The sequence below is a fragment of the Xenopus laevis genome, chromosome 5L (genome assembly GCF_017654675.1).
Source record: "Xenopus laevis strain J_2021 chromosome 5L, Xenopus_laevis_v10.1, whole genome shotgun sequence".
NCBI classification, from domain to species: domain Eukaryota; kingdom Metazoa; phylum Chordata; class Amphibia; order Anura; family Pipidae; genus Xenopus; species Xenopus laevis.
In genome coordinates this window covers 71,625,838-71,638,014 of record NC_054379.1, presented here as the reverse complement: position 1 = coordinate 71,638,014, position 12,177 = coordinate 71,625,838, and the positions used below count along the sequence as shown (strand labels likewise).

General features: G+C 36.9%; 1 protein-coding gene across 1 annotated transcript in view; it reads right to left on the bottom strand.

Annotated features, from left to right (window-relative positions):
• The window catches only part of LOC108716137 (laminin subunit alpha-2-like), a 433,274-nt gene that overhangs the window by 74,629 nt on the left and 346,468 nt on the right, over nucleotides 1-12,177 (bottom strand). The window contains exons 38-41 of the mRNA XM_041562932.1: nucleotides 11,932-12,048; nucleotides 11,236-11,399; nucleotides 7,801-7,939; nucleotides 1,953-2,055 (exon numbers count right to left, since the gene is read on the bottom strand). Coding sequence (XP_041418866.1) covers nucleotides 1,953-2,055; nucleotides 7,801-7,939; nucleotides 11,236-11,399; nucleotides 11,932-12,048 — 523 coding nt within the window. The remainder of the gene's footprint in view (nucleotides 1-1,952; nucleotides 2,056-7,800; nucleotides 7,940-11,235; nucleotides 11,400-11,931; nucleotides 12,049-12,177) is intronic.

Sequence of the window (12,177 nt, the reverse complement as noted above, 5' to 3'; positions counted from 1 at the left end):
TCCAACCTACTCTGGTGACAGGTAAATGTGAAAGTTAGGTTAAAGTGGTTGACAATGTGACAATAGTGATGAAACGATTGTCAAGAAAGATGAAGGACAGCGTTAGTGGCTAAGGTGGGGGCCCCGTTGTACAGTTTCTGTGACATGGATGCTTGATTGAAGACTAAACAACTATGTTGTATTGTTGCAACTGATTGGAGGACTAATATACTCAGTGCTGACTTAGGCTGTGAAATTAGACTTTGGTCACATAAGGGAGATGTATTGGAACTTTTAACAAACTATGATAGAATCGTACATATGATATTATGTGACCATCTATTTTTAATATGAAGTCCCTGCTGGCATGTTCAACAGACAAATCTGTATTTATAAATATTATTCATCAGAAAGACAATTGATGGCACTGCAGTATTTATGCCGTCCAGGAGTGTTGTCCCTCTAGTACCATACTGAGAGGTACATTTATCAAGGGTCGAATTTCGAGGGTTAATAAACCCTCGAATTCGACCCTCGAAGCTAAATCCTTCGAATTCGAATATCGAATTCAAAAGACTTAGCACAAATCCTTTGATCGATCAATCTAAGTAAAAATTGCTCGATTGAATGATAAAATCCTTCGAATCGAACGAAGGATTTTTCTTCGATCAAAAAAATTTAAGAAAAGTGCTGGGGAAGGTCCCCATAGGCTAACATTGTACCTCGGTAGGTTTAAACTGCCAAAGTATGTAGTTGAAGTATTTTTTAAAGAGACAGTACTTCGACTATCAAATGGTCGAATAGATGAACGATTTTTACTCGAAGTCGAAGGTCGTAGTAGCCTATTTAATGGTCGAAGTACCCAAAAAAATACTTTGAAATTCATTCAAATCCTTCACTCGAGCTTAGTAAATGTGCCCCTGAGTGTTACATGTGCACATGATTAGAAAATGCAGGCATATTCTTACTCTTTACAATCCTAAATGCTGATGATTGTATGTTCACACTGATATCTTTTCATGTCAAGGGCGGAGCTCTGCTCATAATTCTGCATTGTTCTTAAAGGAGAAGGAAAGTCATTTAGCACTTGGGGGTGCCAAATGTTAGGCACCCCCAAGTGAATGTATTTACTTACCTGAAACCCCAGGCTGGTGCTCCTGTCAGCAGAAAACTGCACCAGCCCGGGTTATTCCAGCGTGCACCATGGCTTTTTCTTTCTTTGTGCGGCTGCACATGCGCATTAGAGTGAAAAGCCAAGCTTTAACTAAAAAGTCAGCTTTTTCATTCTACTGCACATTCTGTCTGCCCCGGGAAATTTGGAGAAAGAAGAAGCCAGAAGAGGAGTGCTCCGTGGTGCTCACTGGAATTCCCCCGGGCCGGTGCAGTTTTCTGCTGATAGGAGCACCGGCCTGGGGTTTCAGGTAAGTAAATACATTTACTTGGGGCTGCCTAACATTTGGCACCCCAAGTGCCAAACAACTTTCCTTCTCCTTTAAGGGTTAAAGATGAGTTTAACTTCTATTAGGTGTGACGTAGAAGTTTTAAATTTATAGATATTTGAAACTTTGTCAAAATTCAGTATTGTGATGCAGGCAGTGATTAAGCCTCCTTTAGTCGTATAGTTGAAATATGTCAGTATGAGTATCCCAAGGCCTCAGTTGCAAGCCTCACCCAACATCTCCAAAGCTGCAGCAAAACTACGGACATTCTGTAGAGAATGTCCGTAGGAGATCAGATGGCAAAAGACACCTAATTTGCAGGTATCAGAACTAGTCTTTCACAAAAATTGTTCACACTATTTTTCTCATGACAGACAGTAAAAAAAAGGTTAATAATCAGTAACACTAGTTTACAACTTGTGTTTAATGTTTTTGAATACAAGCTGTAAATTTTAGTTTTGGTATTTAAAATATACTATTATGCTGTATATTGATCTATAAATAAAAGTTTTGCATATTTAAGAAGATAATTACCTTTAACATCACCACTGTGCCTTTTAGCTTCACTAAGAACTCGAAAACTTTTCTGAATTGCACTCTTGGCTTCATCCTTGAGTGACCCTTGGGGACCAGTCACCTTCAGAACAAAACAACTATTACTATTTTAGAAAATTATGTCCTTATTTCACATGTTGCAATGTTGCCTGAAAAATAGGATTTCCATATTCACTGTGGAAGTTTGCAAAAATGCTTTTAGAGAAATTATAGATCAAGATTGAGTGTGTGACAAAAAAAAAAAACTGGCAGGGTTATTTATTTGGGAAGGGCAGATTGCCAATGACGTTAACCCTTTTACTTTAAAGCATTTATAAGTCACTTTCCTTATTCCTGGATGCCACATATATTAAATTATAACCCTCCCCACAAATAAATAGACAAAACAAAGACAACATGGATAACAGTTGTAGAGATGGCACAGGGTTGTAAAGTAATAATTTGCTATTATAGGCTCTGACTTGAACAAGTGCAATTGCCACTAATGATGGGCGAATCTGACCCGTTTTGCTTCGCTAAAAATTTGCGAAATGGCAAAAATTTCACAAAATGCATTGAAGTCTATGGGCGACAAATTTTTTTGACACACAATTTTTTTTTCTCCCATTGCAGTTTATGGGCATCATTTTCGCCTCTAAAAAAATGAAATGGACATACTGTATATTGTATCAACCTTATTATTAATGTTTGTTGCCTGCTTTATTACACTAGCTAACTAGAACAATTATGGTGAGGGAGAGGAGAATATATTTAAAGATATGAGGGATACAGAGAATCATCAGTTTATTTACTTATACCCTTTTTACCTGATTCTCTCCAGGGCATTTGCATCAATGTAATTGTGCCTATGCCTCTTCAAAGCTTTGTAGTATGTACAGTAATTGAGGTGCACAGAAAAAAGTGATCATCTCAGTCTGAGACAAATCTTATGTTATAAAAGAAATAAAGTTTACAGCACATAATTTGTTTTTTTCTGGACAGCTGTCAGCCTGTGACCATGACAGAACCACCTAGGATGTATGGTGCCCCTCAGTGTCCTTTAGGAGAGAAGGGTAGTCTTATGAAATCTATATAAGGGGGAGAGCAGTGGGTTATTTCCTCTTTGAATGATTTAAGAAAATAAGAGTAGATGACCGACAGCCTGAGGTCTGCTACCTCACACAGGTGCCACGGTGAGCCATATTGATAGGTTAGTTAGTGGTAGGCCAGAATCATGGAGTGCACTATAGGTTGTAAGAGATAGATGTAAGTCAGCTAGCTTAGCAGCCGAGGCCCCACCATAGAAGAAGACTGTAGATGACAGACCAGGTTGGGGGCTGCACCCTGCTGGGACTATGTGATTTATGAGGTCAGTACTAGGCTCATCTCAGAGGTGAGAGGTAGTTGTGCTAGTCGGTAAGGATAGCCTGTAACCCTGATGAGAAATTAGTGTTTCGGGTAGAACTGCAGGCCATTGTGCACCAGATAAGAATAGTAACGCTCAGGAGCAGGTTAGTAGGAACCTACATGAGATGTAGTGTGACAGCTTGGGAGAAACTTGTGCACTGTATTTTGGATACAACAGAGAGTAGGGACAAAAGGAGAGGAGGCCCATTCAATGGCTACTGGCAGTCTGGTAGTGCATTTTCTATATGCAATTGGCACTGGAGGCTTCTGGAGAGGGAACACTGTGTGTGACGATGTGAAAGGAGAAGAAGTGCTCATTTTGTGTAACTGATTTATATACTGCATCTTGCCATCCCTGCGAGAAGCTACTAAATTAAGCCTGTACCAGGGTTGGAATAGGCCACCGGGGCACTGGGGAAAAAACCTGTTTGGTCTTGTTCACAGTGGGTCACAGAGCAGGATCCCCAGGGCAGAGGGAGCATTTCCTCAATGTTTGCAAAAGGGGATAAAGCTCATGCTTTCACAAGATCTCAAAATCATGTAGACCTCCAGTTTATTCCATTGTAATGATTCTATAAGTCTCCCCCTAGTCTGTAGCTATGGTGCATTCCCTTAAGGGTTAATTTGGCCAATACTACAAAGATATTATGACCTGCGGTGATGTGCTGCACCTGCCGACCTACACAGCACATTTCTGATTTAGGCTAGGCATGACTCCTTAGCAAGTTATTAGAGGTTATCCAAAATGTCTAACTATGAAAAGTGCTTTAAGTTAATCAAAAACAATATGCAACTGAATGGCCATTTTATTTAACTTGAACTTACTGAAGGTCTTGCAGGTATTCATTGGGACCAGCCTAAAAAATACTAATAAATATAATTTTATAGTGCACAAACAGTATTGCAGATTTAAAACTCCACCTACCAGGGCCTGCAACTGTTTTTTTTATCTTTATTGGCTCTTATAATATATTGTAAAAGAGACAGGGCACCTCCAAGAACCTTTCTATCCCTTGACAACCATGCAATGTACTGAGAAACCTAATATGATTTTCTATTTTTTCCTTTCCCTGAATATTGTACATCAGGTTGAATGGCCAGACTTAAAAGGGAGGAAAAGCTCCACTACATGAAAGCTGTACTCTTCAGTGATATTTCACTAACCTGAATTTCACAAAGGATTTATTATTTAATGAGTTAAAGTCTGAATGACAGGCAGGTTTAGTTTCTCCCCCTTGAAAACCACAATACCACTTAAATAAACTGGGATATTGCAGAGCTTTCAATGCTTTTCAGTTTGCCAGTTAATTAAAAGATTTCCCCCAATTTGATGTTCAGGTGATTTACTATAGGCTGCAGTACACTCTATAATCTAAATTCTTATCTAAAGGAAGGAGCGAAAGAAAATGTATGGATATACTAAACTGTTCCTCAAACTGCAAACACATGTACATTAGTGCAGCAGATTGCAAATGGCACTGAATAGAGTTTTATACTCGACTGCTTCTTCATATACAAATATAATAATCTAATTTCATTTATAGATTAATATCTGAAATAGCAAAGGGCAGATTTATAAAATTTGAAACGGGGAATCCGTTAGAATTCCCAGCAGTTTTATTTATTTCTATTTTAATTCCTCATGTGTTTAAATTTAAACAGATTAATTTTCTATGGGGTTTTAGTGCTCAGAGCATCTTAGCACCAGTACTGAGCACAAATACTTCTCTGAACCCTTAAAGGGGCTGTTCCCCTTTAAATTATCTTTTAGTATAGTGCAGAGAGTGATATTCTGGGACAATTTGCAATATTATTTATTATTTGTCTTTGAGTTATTTAATTTTTTTATTCAGCAGCTCTCCAGTTTGCAATTTCAGCAATATGGTTACTAGGGTCCGAATTACCTAGCAACCATGCATTGATTAAATAAAAGACTGGAATATGAATAGGAGAGGGCCTGGTTAGAAAGTAATATAAGGTAGCAGTAACAATACATTTGTAGCCCTATAGAGCATTCGTTTTTTAGATGGCCCCAATTTGAAAGCTGGAAAGTGTGAGAAGAAGGCAAATAATTCAAAAACTATAAAAAAACAAAAAATGAAGTCCAATTGTTGTTTAGAATTAGCCAAAATACTAAAAGTTAACATAAAGGTGAAGCACCCTTTTAATTCTTGATTCAAAATGCATAGAAGAAGAAAAAGACATGGAAAACTTTTTTTGATATGGAAATTATTTAAATAAATGGTTAAATCTTAAAAAATTATATATATATATATATATATATATATATATATATATATATATATATATTTTTTTTTTGTTTTGTTTTGTTTTTTTGTTTTGATCATTGATACATCAGTTTTATCTCATACTTTGTGTTTTCTTGGATGGGCACACACTGGACTGTTTCTATGCTTTTTTTGTACGAAAAAGGCAGGTTGCTATTCTGCAAAGTGTAAATCTTTGGTCACACTGTCATGGTTGTTAAAAAATGATCTTAAAAACTGAAATTAAGATTTTACTGAAAGTCAGAGACGTGGGCAGCATCTGATAAAATTCACCAGGTCTAGAACCCATAGAAACCAAAGAGCAAGAAGTATCTTCTATAGGTTATTGAACCAAGTGCAAGCTTTAATTATATTAACTTTATATAAATAAAAATACTTGGTATGCCCTGTGAAGCTAGTAATACCCCTTTACCGTAGTATTGTGGCCATAGCTTTCATGCTTTTTTAAAAATCTTTCTTTATAATAATAATATAATGAACACATCTCCAAAACCCATGCAAATAAATGTAATCGGACATCTAATTACTTTATGCAGTGAAATACTCTCAATTAGACTATTTGTTTTCTATTGCCTCCAACTATTTTTGTTATCTATTGACTAACCATCACTTTAAGCAGAGTCATTATCAGTTTAGGCTTATGGAGAATACTTTCAGCAGCTAAAAACAAAGCTGGAATCTCCCTTCTGCTGTCTCCTCATGATTTGAATAGGAAACACTGAAGCTGAATCTTTTGAATACTAATCAGCTAAAAAAGTGGTAGTTGAGTGCCTGTCACCAGCCTTAATCTGCTACAAATGATATTAACAGTTAGATTTGTGCACATTCTTCCCTTCTTTATTTCATGGAGGCTTTACCACAAAAAACGGAAATAAAAGTAAAACGTATTGGGGAAACATGGTTAAGCATTTAACTTATTGTGATTCTAGGTAGTGAAAAATAAATGGACTGTGATGTGTTATTCTGAAAAATTTGAAATGGCCACTTTGCAAACAACCTTGGAGTTTTAGGATGGCTATTAAATGCAGTATATTGAATGTAATAATCTAGAAAGGTCGCATTTGCATGCAATTACATGCACGTAGCTTTGGAAGGGCCCAAGCAATTAGAAAGTGGCAGACTACAGGGACAGAAACCATGACTGAATGCACTGTAAAAAAAAAAACTTTTTAATGAAAAAGCAAACAAAGTGTATAATGTGGGTTAATAACTTAGATATATTCTGATTCTACATTGGAAAAAAGACATTTACTGGTAACGATGTAAATGACGCTTCTAACAATAATACTGTAAGCAATTTTGCCAGTTTTTACCAGTCTCTAAATTCAAGTGATATTTTTTATAATACACTGCATTATACAGGATAGCCTATCTTAAAGCACAATATCTAAAAACTTGAAAATGCAGGATGGCTATCTCCTATGGCAATTAAAAGCACTTGGAGAAGCTTTCATCAATATTGTGCCACTGCACTAAGTATCCCTGCTCCTTCCTTAATTCCAACCCTCACACAAAGTTGGTCTACGCTAAAAGAATATCTAATAGAGAGAAGGAGGCGCACATAGGGCAATATTATTTTGTCTTGTAAATCTGGTGAGAGCAATCCAGCCCAAAAGGGTTAAAAGGTTTTCAGATAAAAATGTTAATTGGATCTGCCCAAGGTGCACATTGGAAGCACAGTCAATGTTCAGCATGCATATCATATCACATTTGTTTTGTGCTCTGCTCTTCATTTGTTACCCAGTACATGAAGTGGGTACTTTTATATAATATACTACTTATATACTATCTTCTCTTTTATCTCCACTTCATGTATTGGGTAACAAATGAACCGTGGAACACAAAACAAACGTGATATGATATTTTATGGTTCACTCCCCGGCCTTAGTAACTGAACTTTTGATCAGGATGTTTCTCTTTAAGCCATTCAGCAATATATCTACAGCAATCAGTCTTTTCAGGACTACAAGGGATGCTGTTCTATCTGGGCATGTGGGGGTTTCAATGGATGCAAAATCACATCCCTTTTAACATTTGAACTAACTTAATTAACCTTTAAAAATACAGTTATAACATCAGAGAGGGAGAAAAATCTTGCTTTAATAAATTGCTGTTTGCATATGAATTTTGAAGAAAGTTTTCTTTGTCCTTACCAGATCTATAGCTTCGTTGGCCTTGGCTTTAGCTTCTTTTGCAGTATCTTCAGCCTCATCAATTAAATTCTTAATATTACTGTAGGCATTGAAAGCCACTGTTGCATTAAATGAAAGGTTTTTAGCTTCGGCGAGGATTCTGCAGAGATTGATAGAAGTATAACAGTTAGATTTGAATGTAACCTCACAGGGGCAAGAATTTACATAGCAACAAATTCACTGTGCATTCTTAAAGCCTGAACACTGCAAATTCATCACATACATATTATAAAAAGGTTGATTTCTTGAAGATTAATGGATACATAACATTTTGTAAAAACTATTCCCGCAAATGCATTGATAAATGTTCTGCATTAATGCTCATGCTTACTGAGCTAGGAAAGAATATAACGACAAAGCAGACATACACAAATATATAACATACTGTTTGTTCAGAGACTGGTGACAGATGCTGCTTTTAAACGTATTGAAGGCAAATAACATATACTTCATTGTACAGTGCCTTCATATCCCAGTATTACATGAATGCTTTTGTAGATAAGTTGCTTGCTACGATATTACAGGTGCAGTGAATGTCTCAGGTCTTGAATTATAACTGAGCTAATTTATCTCAAATCAACTGTCACCACATTAAGCCCGTGTCGGCTAAACAGTCTCTGCAGCAAATGTTTTGAATGAAATACTTTTGGCTCTAAGGAAATCTTTATTACTAATTTTTATCACTCCTTTTCAGTCTTGTCTGATTTCAGTTCATTTTCAAACACCAGCTTGTATTGTGGCAGATGTTCAGAGATAAAGACAGACCCATCAGTACACAGGCCAACATGTAGGTGGTGCTGCTGCTCTTTATTTTACCTCTGTAAAACATGTTGCTAAGCAAGAATAGCAACTAGTGTCTTACCAAGAACTTTCCTGTACTAAGAATATGAGCTCACTGTAAGAAATGAAAATGAGAAAAGTGTAATTGCACAATGATTATTTAAATGGTCTTTGGCACAGTGAAGAGGTAAAATATTATAAGGATATTCATTATTTTATAGCTTCCATAAAAACATATTGTTGCTAAATGTCCCCAACACAAATTTAAGCAGCCGGCTTTCATTCATTTCTTTCAAACTTGCTTTCAATCTCATTTATGGGATTGCAACAGGTATGTGATTAATTTTTATGTTACTTTTAAGCCCCAATACAATTTTCAACAGCCCTAAAACATAAGGAAAGTAAAGAACTAGTGGCGTAAAAATATACTGATATGAAAGGTTGGTTGTACTTGGCCTTGAGCTAAACAAGCTGCAGAACATATGATTTATGTAACATAATATATGTAAGGTAATGCGTACATTTTGCAACAGCTCTAGATGAGACTGTAGAGCTGATCTGTGATCACTAAGTGCAGTTGGGGCACCCACTAAAATTCCATATCAAAGCCTGTACTAGTACACTAGTTTGTTGGTTGCACTTTCTTTGGCACTAGGAGCAAGTCCATAATTACAGGGCACTATCATATTGCACGCACTCCTTTTCTCTCAAACTTCCTCACATTATATAACCACTGGTCCAAGTTCAACATTTACTTCAGCCACTTTGAAATTAGTCGAAGCAAATGAAGGCACCACAGTTAAGGATGTGTAAAAGCAACTTGATCATCCTAGCATATTATACCTATAGGCACTTCATTTTGCATTGGTTGAATCCAGCAAGTATTAATACCTGCCTCTGCCCTAGACATGCCCTCTCATCTACTCCAAATTCCAACCCTGCTGGTGCATGCACAACACAGTCTATGTGGATGCAGCAGTTGGAAGAAGAGAATCAACCCCTCAACCCACCAACAGATTTTTCAGGAAGTTTCTGCTGGTGGACTGAAGAATGGATTTTTTTTCAATATAACAACCTGCAGGCTTGGGCATGGGTAAAGGTTTTTTTTTAGTAAATGAGACAAAGGGACATAGTTATCAAGAAGGGTTGAAAAATGTTGTCACTCATTGACACTTGTATACAGATGAAGTCATTGGAATTTCTCATTTTGTTGCACCGTGTCCAGACACCATTTTTTTGTGATAAATCCTGCCTCTAGCTGATGATTGAGTGCAATTTTTTCAGTACATTGCTTCTGGTGGGCTAAGGCACTCTTCTGGTGGACTAATTGCACTCTAGCACCATCTAGAGGCAGGATTTATCACAAAAAAATTATACAATGTGACAAAATGTGAAATCCTGATGGCTTAACTTGAAGTTTATAGGGTATCTTTATCATATGGAACCCCACAGAGAGCTGTGGGGTTCCATATGAGAAACTGTAGCAAATCTGCATATACTCGAGTATAAGCTGAGTTTTTCAGCATCCAAAATGTGCTGAAAAAGTCTACCTCGAGTCAGGGGGCAGTAGCTGAGATTGCAGTCACTTTTAATCATTCCTATACCAACAGTTCGCTTGGGGAGAGACTGCAATATCACACAGCGCCCTCTGTTGGTTATATAAAAGCATAACAGTGCGCCCTCTGTTGGTTATATGAAAGAATAACAGTGACTGCAATACCACACAGCTCCATCTGTTGGTTATATGAAAGAATAACAGTGCGCCCTCTGTTGGTTATATGAAACAATAACAGTGCGTCCTCTGTTGGTTATATGAAAGAATAACAGTGACTGCAATATCACACAGCTCCATCTGTTGGTTATATGAAAGAATAACAGTGACTGCAATATCACACAGCGCCATCTGTTGGTTATATGAAGGATTAACAGGGATGGCAATATCACACAGGCCCTCTGTTGGTTATACGAAAGATTAACAGTGACTGCAATATCACACAGCGCCCACTGTTGGTTATATGAAGGATTAACAGTGATGGCAATATCACACAGCAACCTCTGCACATGGTAGTGGGATAGTGGGACAATGCACACAGTAATCCGTTTGGCAATTCTTTGTCACCATCAACTTCGCAAAGAAGTTCGGTTGATCGCTGGGGGGGTCGATTTGGCGGAATGTGCGCTGCTGGGAGACAGGGCTGAAGTTGTGTCTAGGCTTATACTTGAGTCAATAAGTTTTCCCAGTTTTCGTAGGTAAAATTAGGTACCTCGGCTTATACTTGGGTCGGCTTATACTCGAGTATATACGGTATATTTTTATTTTCCTTAAAACAGTCACTTATTTGTTGGGGTATAACTCTCTGCACAGAGCATGTCAAATGCCATAAGCGTAGGAGTTGTCTTTGCTCAAGGGTTTTCTAGGTTTCTAGAGGCTGTTTATAGAGTATATTTTCCCTTTGCAGATACGTTTGATGTCAGTTTCAGAAAACTCCATCATTATGTTAGTACAACTAATCACAATTACAATGTAATTTAATTCATTTAAAAAAAAAAAAACAAAAAAAAACAACCCTCTTGCAGCAATTTGTCAAACTTTTCAATAGTACTGAATATTCTTACCCATCCAAAGCTGCAGATGAGTCTATTAGCAGGGCTGCTTGGTTTTCTGCCTGTAATACTTGTTCCGGGAGATCCCGTCTTGCAATTTCTTGAGTCAAATTATTTATTTTTTCATTAAGTTGTTTAGTGAGAGGTGGGAGCTCTTTATTCATGTCAGACAAATCCTTACAAACAACAGAAAATAGAAAAAAACTTAAAGGTCATAGTATTTATTGTACCCAATGTGAATAAAGTAAATAGCATATGAAAATAATTCATCTGAAACCATATTTTTAAAGTTGATTTGACCTATTGGCAGTCTATTGCAGTTTTATATACGACACACATCATCCAATCAGCAACCAACTTTGGATGGGTCTAGTGCAGTATAAATTGCAGTATAAATTTTAAACCAAACATCTAACTCACTGGGTTTCTGAAGTGATGCAAAGTGCTACTCATATAATTCCATATACCTGCTAATGTATTTATTATGTTACTTATGCCGTCTCTGATGGGGAATACAATCAGATTAAATTTTTTATACAATAGCATATAAATATACAGTAAAAAGGACCTCACGGAAAATAGTGTTTTTGACTATTCTAGAGGGGAATGGGTGCAACAGATATTGTTAGGTGATCTATACAAGAGTTGACAAGCCACTGTTCATACACAACACTGTCATCGTGTCTGTGTGTCTTCTCTTCTACTTACATTTTCAGCTTCATTGATGACTTGTGCCAAGTTATTGACTTCTGTCATGATAGAATCGCCTTCACCTAAAACGTTTTCTGTTTCTTTCTTTCCCTTTTCAACACCTTGTTTTTTTCTCTACATAAAGACAACAAAGTTAGTTGAACTGTCATTTAAGGGTTTTGATTTGTTTATTTTTTATGTGGTCACAAATAGAGCACCATGATTAGGGGACATACATCAAGGTCAAGGGAAAACTGACCAATT